General features: G+C 43.0%; 2 protein-coding genes across 2 annotated transcripts in view; one reads left to right on the top strand and one right to left on the bottom strand.

The window, feature by feature from the left end:
* NME7 (NME/NM23 family member 7) overlaps positions 1 to 5,832 on the bottom strand; it is a 99,402-nt gene extending 93,570 nt beyond the window's left edge. Inside the window, exon 1 of the mRNA XM_056858168.1 lies at positions 5,743 to 5,832. Within this exon, the coding sequence (XP_056714146.1) occupies positions 5,743 to 5,832 (90 nt within the window). The remainder of the gene's footprint in view (positions 1 to 5,742) is intronic.
* Positions 5,833 to 7,398: 1,566 nt separating this feature from the next.
* On the top strand, positions 7,399 to 15,274 carry BLZF1 (basic leucine zipper nuclear factor 1). The gene is made up of 6 exons (XM_056858326.1): positions 7,399 to 7,445; positions 8,166 to 8,602; positions 11,206 to 11,405; positions 12,825 to 12,953; positions 13,653 to 13,875; positions 15,004 to 15,274. The coding sequence occupies exons 1-6, from the start codon at positions 7,418 to 7,420 to the stop codon at positions 15,187 to 15,189; spliced, it is 1,203 nt and encodes a 400-aa protein (XP_056714304.1). The 5' UTR covers positions 7,399 to 7,417; the 3' UTR covers positions 15,190 to 15,274.
* Positions 15,275 to 16,491: the final 1,217 nt, after the last annotated feature.

Here is a 16,491-nt window from a genome sequence, read left to right as displayed (position 1 = left end):
CTGGAAGCCTACCATCTCAACGGGTCAGTCTAGAGGTCCTGAGTGGGGGTGGTGGGTCACCAGGGTACTTTCCAGGGAAGCCATGGTCTAAGTCAGTTTCCCAGCAAAGAAAGGCACCATTTCCCCCTTCCTACCATATCAACTGCCATGACAGAAACTCGATAAGGTGTCAAACAGAAATCTTCCCAAACTTGACTACCCCAGATGCTTTGACCGGAAATATCAGGAACTGAACATTAGACTTGATGTGTGCAAAGCATATGCATACTGAGGTATGTGCAAAGATGTCTAGGATTCCAATTGCACCAGTAGAGTCCACAACTGAGCAGCCAACATTATATATGAAGGCTAAACTCCAAAATCACATGAAACTAAACATGTAACTTCATGAGATTTATGATTGATGTCATCTTAAGAACATGGTTCTTACTTACAGGTAGACCTAATTAATGTTGTTCCCTTTGAGAAGTTCAAGATGCAGGAGATTGGGTCACAGATTTCCACATTCTATTTAGTAGCATCCTAACTTCGTGAGCCCAAGAGAGATTCAGACTTGTTTTTATCAAATTAGCATTTGTTCTTAGCAAACCTCCCCACGTTGCATGGCAAACCACTATTGTAACTGGGGGGCGTTTCAAAAGCAGTAAGTGACATGGCAAAGGATTCAAAGGGAACAAGTCAACATCTCTGCAGGTTTCATGCCAGTTTCTTGCATGAGTAACTCTTTGAATCTTAGCCAATAGCCATAGAGCTGTGAGCATCCTGCTTTTGCAGGCAACTACAAAAGTCATGGTTAAAGTTTCAACTTAAAATAAAAAATTCTAGCCCTTATAACTGCATCACTGCAGAATGGAGTACAACACTAAAGTTAAATCTATAAGTTTCAGACTCTTGACCTAGATATCAGACACTGAAGGTCAGAAACATACCAAAAGAAGCTTCCCAGTACAGTGTATTATTTATATCTTCAGCTGAATAATGCCAACCAGAGAAGCAAGGAATTAATTTATCTTCAGGACTGCAGGAGATTACTTGGTGCACCTCCAAAGAATGGGTTCATGTTATTACAGCAGAGGACTATAGCATGCTGTCACAGCTGAGTGGCTTATCTAAAGATTTACCAAGTAATCAGCAGTTTCTCCACCAATGGATACTAAAACTCTCATCTTGTTTTTATCTACACTTCTTCTTTGCAGTCGAAACAAATTCCACTCTTCCTGAGTCTGGGAACATTACAGTGGCTGCTGACATAATGGGAATTCAGAGATGTTTAAGAACAAGGCTTACAGTATCACCACCTTACTTACAGACATCTTTCAGGACAGTGCACAGCTATAGGAGAGAGACTGAAATTCCCCCTGCCATCCATCAATTCTTTTTAATGCATTTGTTTAAACTGAGCCTAGAGATTGAACTATTAGACAAATGACCAATGGTAAATAGGCTAATTTTTCAGCAGGCCAGCAGACAAACTTCTATGTATTGCTGCTAATACTTTGGTCTTTAAATGGATGTTTCAATTATACAATGCAGTATAATGCTAGACTACTTTTAAGATTCAACAAATGTGCAAAAATAATTCCTAAAAATAACTTTGAAGATGCACCACACTTGTAGGCAATTAAATGAAAATGCAGTGTCTATTTTTAAAACAATAAACAAATGAGTAAACACTGCATACCCACTCATTCTTCCTTTAATAGCTTAACCAAAGGACTCTACAGCAGATGCAAACTACATTCCAGTCAAACCTCTAAATTTATTTATTATGCTTCCAGATGTCAGTGTTTCCTAGTGCCATCCTTAGCAGAGTTACACTCAGAAGAGTGTAAATCTGCTTAGGATGGCAAACACTCACCTTCACGATGTGGTGTCTAAACAACATTCTACTAGTTTTATAAGAATATATTACAGAGAGTATTGCCGCTCAAATCATACTTTCCTTTATCCCTTAGAAGTTCCTTGATCTTGATCTTGAGCAGTATAGTTTCGAATCTAACATTTGGGGAATATAAGGACTGAGATAAATTTTGCCACTACCAATGTAGCCTTGGGATCCCTATCATTTAATAATATATCAGACACAGAGGCACTGAATTTCTTTATTAAAAGAGGAGAGATATATCGTGCTCTAAGGTCTTCATAGAAACGGCATTCCAAGAGCACATAAGCTAATGAGTCAATGGAGCCAGAACAGCACGGACAAGTCCTTTCAGAGTATGGTAAATTCAAAATTCTGCCTTGCATAACCATTGAAGGGTTAGTGTTTAATCTCGCTAGAAAGAAGGCTCTAGAGAGATGAGGAATTGTCAAATAGTAGGTATAGGCAGGCAAACCACATGGTGGTGATATTCCAAAAAACTGAGATGACCAAACGCGATGAGCACGAAAAGATGTGCTATAAATCATACTTTCTGGTTCCACTGCAAAACTTTATAGATTCAACACTGAAACATGCACATACTTAAACCCCAGGAAATCTACCACCACAGGATAAGTATGGCATTATTTTAACCACATCATATAAAAATCCATGAAGGTCTGAAGAAGACGCTTCTGATAAATTGATTTGGGCTATAAAACATCTACAAATGCTTAAATAAATACTGTCACAATTCTTAGTTTGTGCAGCTTCTAAGGAACAAATATTTTCCATTCTATATCCAATTTTTCAGGATATGTATTTTGAAGCTAGTTTATTCAGTATGAAATCCTAATCTAGAGGAAATGTTTTTGTTTGACCATGCCTGAGCCTCATGTTAAAAAGAAACAGCCATAAAGAATATCTGAGTGATGTTTCATTGTCTATATTATGTGCACATGGGGCTTTTCCACATAGCGAAGCTTTCCTATGGAAGTCCCATTGTTGCTGTGGCTTGCAATCCCTCCCTCTCGTACATGTGTACCATTATATTCCAATTTTTAAAAAATAACCTCAAAGAAGTCCCACAGGCATGCAGGTGGTTGGACAGGAGACAGCCTCTACAAGGACTGGGGAAGGTAAAATGGCTGCCATGTTAGTGGGACAAGGAAAATAGGGACTTTCCCACACACACAGCAGCCATCCAGGCTTTGCAGCAAAGCAGGTTTGGGAAAGATCAGAGAAAAGCTAGGAAAAACCCGAGAAGTACATTAATGCACAACAATGATATGGGGAAGAGGAGGAAAAGCTGCACTGAACAAACATGGAAAAGTTCACGAACTGGAATATAGAGAGACAAAAGAACACCTCTTGCCCTTCAGTATGAGGCTGCATAACCTTAAAGTAGCACTAAATACCTTCCTCCAAATTAAAGTATCCATCATCCAGCAGACTTTTTACACTGCTGAAGGAGACCGTTTCCACATTAATGTGCAACAGAATTAAAACTGTGGTGCTACTATAAAACAAAAAATGTTTAAAAGTCTCTATGAAAGATAAACATGTCTAACCATTAAAACAAAGCAGCTGTGGTTGCACAGTATAAGCTGGCTTTCACTGGTAGACCAAATAAGGGGTTTTTGATAAGTTTCAGGGGCAACCTACAGGGTATAATTTCCTTTGATGACAGAACACTGGAGTCTTGTGGTATCTTTGTTAACATTTCCTTTGCTTACATGTATGTAAGCAGCACACAGTGGAGGCCAACAGGCACCCAATTCAGCGGGCAACCAACCCCTAGAGAGAACAGATTTTGCAGCCTCCCTAACGCTACCTCTCCAAATTCAACCAATTGCAGCCTGAAACTCTCCGCTCTACTTTTGCTTCCCCCTGTTTAGGCTGCAAACAGTCATTTTTGCCATCTCTGTGCCACCTGCCCTCAGCTAGAGGGCTGTCACTCAGGAACAGATGGGCTATTATGGTCACCAGCAAAAGTCCCATTGAGTGGATATCCACAGCAGCTCCCTCTCCTGAGCTCCTGTGCCTAAGCCAGTTGAGCACAAGAAGCTGCCAGGTGGAAGCCATTTTGTCCTTCCAAGTCTTATCTATCACCTATCGTACAGTAGTTCCCAGCTACCAGCAGACCATCTCCTCTTGACACTGACTCCAGTGGCGAAAGGGCAACCACCACCGTGAACTATTTTAGCTAGCAGCTCCCTAAGACAGACACCGCTAGCAAGCACCAAAGTGGAGCATCACCGCGGGAGACACTGCAGGCCTGAGATCCAGCTCAGTACTAGCAAGTGCTAGATCTAGTCTGCGGAGAGTAGGGTACAAACGCTTGCTAGAAACTCTTGAGATGGCCTTGGCCAAGTCATTCTTGCTTAGCCTAACTAACCTATCTCAAAAGGGAGTCGTGAGGAGGAAGCAAGACACCCTATCTGTCAACGCGTTGAGTTAAGGCAAGGGCCCCCAACCTTTTTGAGACTGCAGGCACATCTGGAATCCTAACGCGGCATGGTGGGCTCAGCAACAAACTGGCTGCCACAAAATGGCTGCCACAGGAGGCAGAGCCAGCCACAAAACGATTGCCACAGCTTAACCAGTAATAAAGTGCAACTCCTTGTGACAGCTGATGCCAAAGCCACATTTTTAAAAATCTGCACAGCCAATCAAATGTCCAATAATCATTAGGGACTGGAGAGAAAAATTATGGATGTATATGAGGATGGCCAAATTAACAGAATTCCTACATGGAAAAGATATGGAAGAATTTAAAATAACATGGGCGAAGGCCGTCTCATATTGGGATAAACTGGCAAAAATGGATTTTACTAAATTAGTTAGTGAGTTATAGAAACAGTTTTTGTATATTCTTTATATTATTGTTAATAATGATATCTTTAAAACTGTTTAGACACTTCTTCGGAAGTCCGGCGATGGGTCACTTTTTATGGTGGGTGGAGGGGCAAAGGGGTTCTTTGAACTTTCTATATTTTTTAAAAAAAATTAGATTGTATTAATGTAGCTTATTTCATTGACACTCTTTTGCATTTCCTTTTATTATTGTTTGTTTTATTTTATGTTATAAAAATAAAAAATATATATTATATAAAAAAAATGTCCAATAATCAATCAGAAGCCTTGCTGGGCAAAACAAAAGCCCTACCTGGCACACCCACTTCCCAAAAACAGCGGCAACCAGAACCACCCCCCCCAACTAAGGAATGTGAGAAATGGACGAATTGCGGGGGGGTTTCCTGCTCATGATACTTGGGAACAGAGAAGCGTGAGGGGGGGTGCGCGTGAACAAAAGAAAGGCCCACTTTTCCTGCTGTAGCCGCCATAAGTTGAGATAATGAGCTGTCAAGGAGGGAAGCCGACTTCTGGCGCTGTGGCACTGGGGGTAGGCCCATTTCCCCCCATGCCCTCCGCCCGCCCCGCACTCACCATAGCGCCGCCGTCTCCCCCTTTCGAACCCAAGCGCGCGCGCGCTACGTCACCCAGGGGCAGTTGCTCGCCAGCGCAGCCGGCCCAACCGTCCCACCAAGCGGCTTCCTAGCAACCGAAGCCACGCCCTCCTCGAGATGAACGCAAGTCTAGAGTGACTCCCGAACTTCCGGCCAAAAAAAAAAGGAAAGCCGCCATCTTTATTAAAAAAAACCTCTTCGGAGCTTCCGGTAGGGCGCCGCTCTAGGCATGTAACGTTTCTACCACGAAGCGTTGGCGGTTGCTCCGTGGGCGCCCAGGACGGAGATGTGAGGACGTCATTACTAGGCAGTTGGGCGGAAGCAAGTAGTGGTACCGGAAGTTGCCGTCAAAGGGGGAGAGAAGACCGGGAGAGGGAAAGGAACCGAGGGGAAGGGGCGAGGAGGCGGTACGGGATGTCGGTAAGTTGAGGAGTGGTGGTCCGTCGCGTGATCGGTGAAGTTTCGCCTGTAATGCTCAGAATCCACATATTGAGGGGTCATGCCTGACGGGCAGCTGTGTTAGGCTGTTGCAATCAAGAATAAACCGGAAGCTTGTGGCTGTTAAAAGACTAACAACATTGTGTTCTGGCGTATTTTGGTCACGTCATGAGACGACAAGAGTCACTGGAAAAGACAGTCATGCTAGGAAAAGTTGAGGGCAGCAGGAAAAGTGGAAGACCCAACAAGAGATGGATGGACTCAAGAAAGGAAGCCACAGCCTTCAATTTGCAAGATCTGAGCAAGGCTGTCAAAGATAGGACATTTTGGAGGACTTTCATTCATAGGGTCGCCATGAGTCGGAAGCGACTTGACGGCACTTAACACACACACATTCTGGCGTAAGCTTTCATGGCTGGTGCCTGCTCCTTCAAGTACAATAAGTGGATGGTCCCTGGGCAGGCATTTTATGTAGGAGGCACGGAGAAAAACAGTACGCTGAAGGAACCGTGAAATGTAATGAAGTAAAATTCAAACCGAATCCGGAAAAAATGCAGAGGCCAATCTCTAGTTAACGCCTGTATCGGGTGGACAGTCCCAGGTTTTGTAAGCAGGTATAGCGAGGAGGCTCTCCAAAGTCTCTGTTCAACCTGGGGAGTGGGAATGCCGGCTCTGGGTTGGGGAATACCTGGAGATTTTGGGGGCTAAGCCTGGGGAGGGGAAGGGCATCAACAGGGTACAATGCCAAGGAATCCACCATCCAAAGCCGCCATTTTCTCCAGGGGAACTGATTGTTGTAGTCTGGAGATGAACTGTAATACTGGGAGGACTCCAGGCCCCACCTGGAGACCGATAACCCTATGTGAAACCTGTTAATGAATCCAAATTCAGCCATTTTATTCTGGAATCTCCTTTTGAAGCTGTTCTAGTCCACAAAAGTTTATGCTGGAACAGATTTTTGCTAGTCTTTAAGGTGTGAAGTATAAATGTAGTTAAGGGTCAGAGTCTGGCAGTCTATACATGTATTTATTAGCATTTGCATGTTGATAGTTTAACTATATTTTAAGGTACGATGTGTTAGCTAGATATGTTCAGGATGGCATTCTGAACTTAATTTCTTTTTCCCTTCAAAGGAAAAACATCATGGAATAAGGATCACCTCCTTCCCACCTCCTTTTTAAGCCTTTAGCTTTTTGTGGTAGGTATCAGTGTAATTGTAGTCAGAGTGGATTGTGACTTTCTCACAAGTGAAGGATTTGTAAGTATTGCTAGAATTGCTTCTATCATGGTGAATTGTCAGCCTTTAGAGGAAACAAAAGCTGTCTTTTCAGTATGAAACAATTTACTAGTTCTGAGCCTGAAATGACCCGCAATCCTAATGTAGTTATGTGTAACAACTGTGGCTCAGCATAAGCATTCAGTTAGTTCAAAGAGTCTCCAGCTAACATTAAAATGTGCAGCATTATATTCATCTAGATATGCATCTGCATCACTACACAGGAGACTGCATGAACATACCCCTTGCTGGACAAGGGAAATAAACTACACTATTGTGTTCTGTGTATAATTTAAGAGAACTGGGTCAAACAAATGTTAACTTTTTAAAACTTTATTTTTAAGGTATGTTATTTCTAGATCTAGCAGCAAAATGACAACTCTGCAGGAAACAGAGAACAGTAAGTGTTCATTCTTCTCCAAAAATGCATGTAGCCTTAAGAAATCTGTTCTGCAATTGTTCATGATAGGAAATAATTGTTACAGTCCTTGGTAAAATATATATCTGAATCTCTCCAGGACTATAAGGAAGTTAGGTAAGATATGGGCTGAATGCCCATTCTGTGAGACTGCAAATTTCCCAGAGAGCCAGTATGGTGTAGTGGTAAGAGCAGTGGATTCTAATCTAGAGAACCAGGTTTGATTCCTCACTCCTCCACATGAAGCCTGCTAGGTGACGTTGGGCCAATTACACTTCTCTCAACCCACACAGAGGCAGGCAATGGCAAACCACCTCTGAATGTTTCTTGCCTTGAAACCTCTACGGGATCACCATAAGTCAACAGTGACTTTACACACACACAAGTTATGAGCTGAATGCACATTCTTTCAGACTACAAATTTCCCATGGTAATGTTAGCACAAGCAACATGATGACATGTTAATTATGTGAGAATGTAGATAGCATTTTAAATATTAGCAAACCATTATTCTGTTACCATGGTTTATATCTCATTCAGCAATTGGCATTCTGTTCTGGACTCTTAATTTGGCTATCTGAAATGCATGGTTGAAAGCAAGGTTCTTCCAAAATTTGTGCAGTGTTCTGTAAAAAGCAGAATGGTAAGCTTGCTTTTCTCTCTTGAGTATCTGTATTAATCTTTTTCCTGTTTGTCTCTAAGCATCAGCTGACTACGCCACCTCACCCATTCGTGGATCTGGAGATGGCATGGAAACAGAGCAACCAATTAAATCTGTTGAAATTGTCCACGCCTCACCCAGTCGTGCCCAACTCAGCCCACACAAGAAAGCTCTTCCTTCACTAAGTCCTGGAGTCCTTCAGCTGGGGAAAATACATGGTGATAAAGCCGTGGAGATTGAAGCTGTACGAATCCTGGTTCCTAAATCTGCAATTAAGCATGTGGTTCCTACCAAAAGTTCAAAAGTGTCTAAGTCTGTGAGACACCAGAGAGAAATACTCAGCCAATCAGATGGGATTTCAGAGAATAAGAAAGATCTACTGGAGCTAAAAAATGCAGTTGAAAAGCTCAGGAACTCAGAAAGAAGGTTGCTGCAGGATAAGGAAGGCCTTTCCAACCAGCTCCATGTACAGACAGAGGTAAGAAGCAGGTCTGATCATTATACTTTACTGATACATTATACCAGGGGTCTCAAAACTGCGGCTCCAGAGCCGCATGTGGCTCGTTGGCCTGTTGAGTGCGGCTCTCCGAACCTGGTTCGGAGCCCCTGCTCTTGTGCCCGCTCGCGCTGGCAGCCGGGCTGCAGAGCCGGCATGCCTGAGAGAGAGAGAGAGAGAGAGCGGGCGAGCGGGCGCGCTGTCTCTCCCCTCCGCCGCCATGGAGAATAGCCGGGTCCCCCTTTCCCTTGCCCTCAATGGTTGGGAGGCTAAAACCTCCCCTTCCATCTAGCCGCGCGATTGCTGGGCAGGCGGCTCGGCAGTTCCTGCCCCCCCGCCAATAGCTATTGGGCGGGGCGGGCTTCCTTTGGTAGACCTGGCCTCCGGCTGAGTCCCATTTGGCGGCCATGTCTACCCACTGGCTTTCTTGCCGGTAGACCTGGACTCCGAGGAGGGGGAAAAGTCCCCCTTCAGAGGCCAGGTCTACCAATTGGCTTCTATGGGCCTCCGGAGGCCACGTCTACTGGCAAGAAAGCCAATGGGTAGACCTGGCCTCCCAATGGGACTCAGCCGGAGGCCAGGTCTACCAATAGGCTTTTATGGCGGTAGACCAGGCCTCCAGACGAGGACTCCGGACGGGGAGGGGGAAATGGCAGGGACTTACAATTTTTTATCAATAAATAAGATCACTATTAAGTATGATATCAAGTTTTAGTCAGTGTACCTATAGTTTAATTAAGACTTAAAACTTTAATTAAAGTTTATTAAGTTAATAAACAGTGTACCTACCTATATAGTTTAAGTTTAAGAAATTTGGCTCTCAAAAGAAATCTCAATCGTTGTACTGTTGATATTTGGCTCTTTTGACTAATGAGTTTGCCGACCCCTGCATTATACTGTTGAGACCACCCCATTACCCATGGGATCAGAGCAGATAACTACAAGTATCAGTGAAAAACATCAATTTGGAATTTGTTCTTTATTTTTGTGTTTCTGCAAGGCGCAGTATAAAATCACAACAATTGAGTTGGATCCTAAGAACCATTAGGCCGTATGCATGTACAACGGGGCTTTCTAGTGCAAGCCTCCCGTGCCCTGACAAAGCATGGGATGTGTGTGTGTGTGGGGGGGGTGAATTCAGCAGGGGATAGAATCTAGAGTGTCTCTTTGCAGAAATAGCCCTCTGGATCTAACCAATAACAAAAGCAGTCTCTTGTAAGTGAACAGAAGTCACTGAACCTTTTTAAAAATTGACTGTTGGCTTGATAGTGACTGTGTGCTTCATGGAAAGATGCACAGGGTCCCAATTAATAATTGTTCAGAGAACAGTTTCTTCCATCTTTAAGGTACTGCGCTATGCCGTGCCATGAAAGAACATGTGAACTAACTCTTAACAGCTGATTTACATGCCTGTGCTTGTGTATTCTATGTGCCAGCTGGTAGCTATGGCTGCATTGTATGTGCTGTGCTAATTATCCATTGCATGCATATGGGTTGGTACACTGGGTAAGAATCTATGGAACTCATATGCAGGTGTGAGCATTGGAGTTGTGTGGCACATACCTGTGTGTGTAAAGTGCCGTCAAGTCGCAGCTGACTTATGTCGACCCCTTTTTTAGGGTTTTATGGCAAGGGACTAACACAGGTAGTTTGCCATTGCCTGCCTCTTCATAACAACCCTGGACTTCCTTGGTGGTCTCCCATCCAAATACTAACCAGGACTGACCCTAAATGTAAACTCTTTTATCTGATTACTTGTGGCCATAGTCATATGGAAGGAGTAATAAAGCGAATGGGATAACTTGTTTAATAAACTTTTGTTGATGCTGATTAATTTATACCCACACAGTAAGACTTGTAGTAATTCTGGTAAAAAGGGATTAGTTTACACTTTATTTTGTTTTACCCAGCTAGAGTAATTTGGTACATCATCCTTTGTATTGCTATGGATAAGGATCAGGTCTGCTAGACACCTGGTGACTATATTCGTCTATTCTACCAACTGCATTAAAGGATATAGTACTCCTAACAAACATCTCTTCAATAATTTCACATGTGCAACAGACTGGCTACGCATAGGTTGCTCTTTCAGTAAAATTCTAGGGCACTATGCACATCAATGATCACACATGAATGTTGGTCATACTGTTCTGCAGAGACATCTGACTTCTCAGAGTAATCTCTACTTACTGGAATGTGGCAGGGATTCATAAGCAGCTAAATTGGTAGTACAATTTTGGGAGTACCCACTGGTGAGTGGATTTTCTAAATTCCCACTTTCAGCATGTTGATGTTTGTGGTATAGGCACTGTTAACCATTTGTGGTGTTCTAGGCACTGTTAACTATTCCGTGTGCCGAACTTTTCATTTATGCAGCCACACTCCAATATCAAAAGTTGTGTGCATACAACACACAACCGTCTCCTGTTCTTGGTGTATCCTGAATATATTTTTCTGATTGTCCATCACACTGACTAGGAAACTCCTGATGTCTTGATATTCTGAACTACAGATAGGCTGAGATAGGCTGGTCCTTTCACTGAAGAATGTTGCAACTAAACTTACTAAGTGTCTTCTTCTTTTAGGTCAATCGGGAGCTGAAGAAGTTACTTGTTGCATCTGTTGGGGATGACCTGCAGTATCACTTTGAACGCATGGCTCGTGAGAAAAACCAGCTGATCCTTGAAAACGAGGCTCTGGGACGGAATGTGTCTCAGCTATCTGAACAGTTAGAGAGGATGTCTATACAATGTGATGTTTGGCGGAGTAAATTTCTAGCAAGCAGGTACTATGTTAAAAGCTTCCTCAACATATATAAAAGGTTATTGTGATGAACAGCTCACCCCCAAGATCATATTGGTGGGGGAGAACCATGCTGAAACTTTTTTTAAAATGTCAAGTCACAGCTGACTTATGGTGACCCGTAGGGTTTTCAAGATGAGATGTTCAGAGGTGGTTTGCCATTGCCTACCTCCATATCGCCCTGACCTGGATGGCCCAGGCTAGCCTGATCTCGTCAGATCTCAGAAGCTAAGCAGGGTCGGCCCTGGTTAGTATTTGGATGGGAGACCACCAAGGAATACCAGGGTTGCTGTGCAGAGAAAGGCACTGGCAAACCAACTCTGTTAGTCTCTTGCCATGAAAACCCCAAAAAGGGGTCGCCATAAGTCGGCTGCGACTTGAAGGCACTTTACACACACACACACCTCCATATCATGACCCTGGTATTCCTTGGTGGTTTCCCAACCCAATAGTTGCCAGGGCTACCTCTGCTAACCTTCCAAGGTCTGACTTGATTGAAGGTTGAAACTCTACTCCCGCGCTTGTGATAGCCCAGATCTTGTAGGCAATGCAGCACTACAGGAGGAAACTCTGCCAACAGGGTGGAAGACAGCAGCCCAGAAAGAATGGGATTTCTGCAGTTGTTGTTCCTAGTTAACTGCTCTATTGCTCCTCTCCCAGAAGTGCCATTTGACTCTTAAAAGGTCCACCAGGGCCTTACTAAGCGAAACTGATCACAGCCCGGGCGCACACTAGCAGTGTCTGCTTCTTGGGTAGTCCTAGCACTTCTACACATTCCCTCTTTTGGTTGCTGGATTGCACTGTGGGAGACCTGTATTCCTGACAAGTTAGCCATCCTCTCCTAGATGTATTAAGGCTTGTGAAGCAAGCCAACACATAATAAGAGATGGATCCACATAGGTATTGAGCTTGTTCTTGATCTATAGCATTGCTCCAGTCCCAAGGTTAATAAGCACAACTTGGGCACTCCTGAACAATAAAGTGGCCAAAATAATCTTTCCATTTTGCTTCTTTTTTCATTTAGGAGGGATTACTTTGAAGACAGCAAATGAATTTTAATAGGACCACTGCATTAGAAAAGCGAATAGTATATGATTTGAAATCAGTTTCCAACTCAGCCACAACATTCATTGTGTCTTCGGCCCAAGGCCACTCCCTCTTAGCCTAACTTACATCACAGGGGAAGGCTAAGATGTCACAATGCAGTGGCTTTGGTTAATTTGAGATGTGAAATAAACAAGGTTCCTGTAAGGTTTTCAAAGGTCAGTTCAGGACCTCATCCTGTTAAGTATGAGAAGACCCAAAGTATAAATGACAAGTCCATCTGCTAATGTAGTGTGTTAATTAGAACTTTAAGGGATATTCTGTGCATGAAACATGTCTGGTGTTTCTTCTCCTGCAGAGTCATGACTGATGAGTTGACTAACTTCAGAGCAATTCTCCAGCGTCAAACCAGGGATGCTCAAAGTGCAATTCAGGATCTTCTAAGTGAACGGGACCAGTTTCGGCAAGAAATGATTGCTACGCAAAAGTATGAATTCTTGTGTGATCTCTTCAACCTTTCAATCTGTCAGACTTTCACCTGGACCGTTTTCATTCATAGGTTTCTTGATAAACTTCACTTTTCTTTGCATTTCTTCTGTACATTTGTTTAATCGTCATGGAGTTACCCTAAATATAATGGAAGAGAAGGCGTGAACGAGGAAAGCAGGCCTGCTGACGCTTACTAAGGGGAGGATGCCACCATATTTGCTTTATCCTGGACATGTGGCCTCGCACACATAGAGGATTTATCAACCATCTGCATCATCCTCCAGCATTTGCCGTCTCCCATCTCCCACCCAGGAGAACGTCTGAGATTTACTTCAAATGCTTCTAACATAATGTGGCTTCCCTCTTTTACCCGAGGATTGTCATGGCTCTTTAAGTCATACTGGAAAATCTGGCCCTCTGCACGCATTACACACATTGAAATCAACACACCAGAGGGTGAGCAGAGACATGAGTGCACTGGTCCTGCCCCCACCTATGTGTGATCACCAATTTGTGGGCTCAGAACCTACATATGTGGGCTTTCTCGCAATGTTGTTTCCTAGCAACAGGATGGTTTTCATAGCGAATGTTCTCCTTTGCGATTGCTCACCCTGCCACTGCTACGGCCTAGTAAATCTCTCACTTCTAGAAGCTTATAATCAAAATCAATTTCTTGTTATCTTTATTTCCTGTGCAGATTACTGGAAGAACTGCTAGTTTCTCTGCAGTGGGGGAGGCAACAGACTTACTATCCTAGCACGCAGCCTCGCAGTACTGCAGAACTAGCAGCTGTGAATCATAAGCTGGCTACAGCAGTGACCTCTCATCTTCTTGGAAATGCTGATGCATCTAACAGTCCAAAAAAGAATTCCTCGCCTGCAGAACTCTGCAACACACCTGCTGAAAAAATGGCTGAAAAGGTAAAAAAAAAAAACTTTGTTGTAATCTATTTACTGCATTTGGAATGCTAAAAAGAGGTTCTTTCAAGCTTGCCTTCAGGAAATGCAAAGAAATATTTCATCACTCGGCTAGCAAAAACCTCTGGGTCAGAGTTGAAAGGCTCACATTGTTGAATCAAAAATTCTCACTCATAACTTTAGAAATCCCAGCTTACTAAGATGTTCATCACTGAAAAATGGGACAGTTTTGGCCTTGCTCTGATAAGTCATTGATGGGAAGTGTAAGCCTCAGGCCAAAGACAGGCTGACTTTTACTTCTAACTCGGTTCACTGAAGGTTCCAGATACCATCCACCTCTTTGTCCAGGCACTTCAGAAAACATGTATTACTATGAGCTGTGCAGGGTTTTTTTATTCAAGTCCTCAGTGAACTGGGTTTTTTCTTCATTTCCTTTTCTTGGTTTTGGTTTTAGCAGATTATTGTATTTTCAGCATCACACCATGGAGCTGTGAAATCAGCCACGAGGTCTGACCCTCAACCACTGCTTAGTGCAGCTTAATCAACCGCGTTGACAAACCGCCACCTTCTCCCCCAACCCTGTCTTGCGCAAGCATTTCCATGAGCAGAGCAACAGCTCCTTCCAAGTGAGCTCTGCATTTCCCCTTTCTTGCCACAGCCTCCAGCACTTCACCCTGAGCAATTTTGCGAAGAGATACGGGGGAGATCTGGTCCAGTAATTCATTTTGTTCATTGTTCATCGTATCTCACCCCAAGTAGTTACATTTGTGCTAGTGTATTTCCTCCTACATCTTTGCTGCCCTTTCAGTTTCTAAGGATCTGTTCCATAGCCTAGTAAACTGCTTTGCAGCCATAACAGAAGTTACTTTTTTACCCTACCCGGTAGCTGCAGCCATAGAGGAGTTAATGGTGGCTGAACCACCTCTGTTGACAGGAGTACATTCTGATTTCTGGAACTGTCCCAGCCATCGCTGAAGCCTAAGTTCTTCCCTCTATCCATATAGGTTTTGTGATAAAATGAGGTAGAGACGTGCCCCTATTCCACCTCTAAAATAGTTGCCTGTAGCTGCTCTTTCTCCTTTGTGAATAGACACTGTGCAAAACTCCTGATTTATGGTTACTTTCTTTCAGGTATTAAGAATGCTAGATCCTGGTGCCCGTACAGACGAATCCCCTGAACTTTCTTTTTCCGAGTCTTCACCAACCTCTTTCCTTTCACCAAAGAAGAATATTGGACGGTTTCACCCGTACACTAGATACGAAAACATCACTTTCAACTGCTGCAATCACTGCCAAGGAGAACTGATCGCTCTTTAAAATTGGCCCCGAGCTCTGCAGCTTGAGCTGTTGCATCCATACACCTTTGCAGGGATCTACACTGTTAACTCTCCTGTGGTTTCTCAAAGGGGACGGGCCGCTTTCTGCTTTAGGCTTGTCAAGCAGTTCTGCTGTCAGTCTAGGTCTGACAAGATTGCATCACAATCATCACAATGGAATAACAGGAGCAGCACTGCCTGCTTTTCTAGACAAAAGAATGCTAAAACAATATTTTACACTGTACATAGTCCCTTAAATGCACACAATTTGTAGGTGTGAAGGCAAAGAATAATAAACCCCACAAGCATCAGACCTTGAACATAAGCGGGCACCTGCTGTTCTTTCGTTCAAGTAATTTAAAATGGCAGTGAGTACAGTGTTAAATATTGAAGTTCTGTTTTAGCAGGCACATTACCTGAGCAAGTACAAATCTTTTTCTTTTGAAGAAAAGGCCAAATCTTAGGTATAAACGGTTTAAATAGTCTCTATCTAGATTGAGACTAAATGATTTCTAGAGTGTATGAGGTGTTGCACATGAAGCTGAAACCAGAGTAACAGCATAAATTTTGAGGGTAAGCTATTGCGATGTGATTCTAAATGTATGCGGTATCTCTAACATGGGTTTAATGTTGCTTCAATAAGCATGTGTGGTGGAGTATATATGTAGAAAGTTGCTTCTGGTGCTATTAGACTTGGAAAGGCTGATCTTCCAGCTGTACCTCAAGGAACCAAGATGTGAGTGGTTGCTTTTTTTTCCTTTTAAATTTCTGGTTTAGTAATAGTTATATAAATCATGGATTAAGAAATACTTCTGGGTTTGACTCACTGTGGTCTGGGTTTCTAGCAACCTTTACAATAAATGTTAATTGCATTTTTTTTTCTTTGTGAGCAGATGAATTATACATTTGTGAAACTGGTAATGTTGAACAGTTTTCTAATTAACACAAAGACTAGAAATGGCACAGTGTGACTAAGCCTATTCTTGAACAGACATACAATAGTGGAATTCATGTTCACATCTTTAAAATGCCTGTTTTGTGGGTAGCACCACCAATTTCAGGAGCTAGTATGTCCAATGACTTCACAAATACAAGTCAACTTATTGTGTGGCTTTTATTAAACTAGAATAAATTTCTGTTCCCTGTGAGTAAAGAAAAACTTGATGATACTGGTTATCTGTTACTCTCAGGAAGGGAAAGAGGGTGTTCAATGCAAAGGTCAGTCTCTGCCAGTGGAAAGCAGTGGGTGAGTGACTTTATCTGATCTCTCCCTTCCACTGCAGACCACCATGACCTCCCATGT

Source organism: Euleptes europaea, chromosome 12 (assembly GCF_029931775.1).
Source record: "Euleptes europaea isolate rEulEur1 chromosome 12, rEulEur1.hap1, whole genome shotgun sequence".
In the NCBI taxonomy this organism is placed as follows: Eukaryota; Metazoa; Chordata; class Lepidosauria; order Squamata; family Sphaerodactylidae; genus Euleptes; species Euleptes europaea.
The sequence above is the reverse complement of the archived record's forward strand: the minus strand, read 5'-3'. Positions and strand labels throughout refer to the sequence as shown.

What these genes read in the sequence shown, in the direction of transcription:
- BLZF1 (XM_056858326.1), top strand. Translation starts at nt 7,418, where the DNA reads ATGACAACTCTGCAGGAAACAGAGAACA. An exon ending in AGCTCCATGTACAGACAGAG is followed by an intron (nt 8,603 to 11,205) that starts GTAAGAAGCAGG and finishes TTCTTCTTTTAG; the next exon opens with GTCAATCGGGAGCTGAAGAA. An exon ending in AGTAAATTTCTAGCAAGCAG is followed by an intron (nt 11,406 to 12,824) that starts GTACTATGTTAA and finishes CTTCTCCTGCAG; the next exon opens with AGTCATGACTGATGAGTTGA.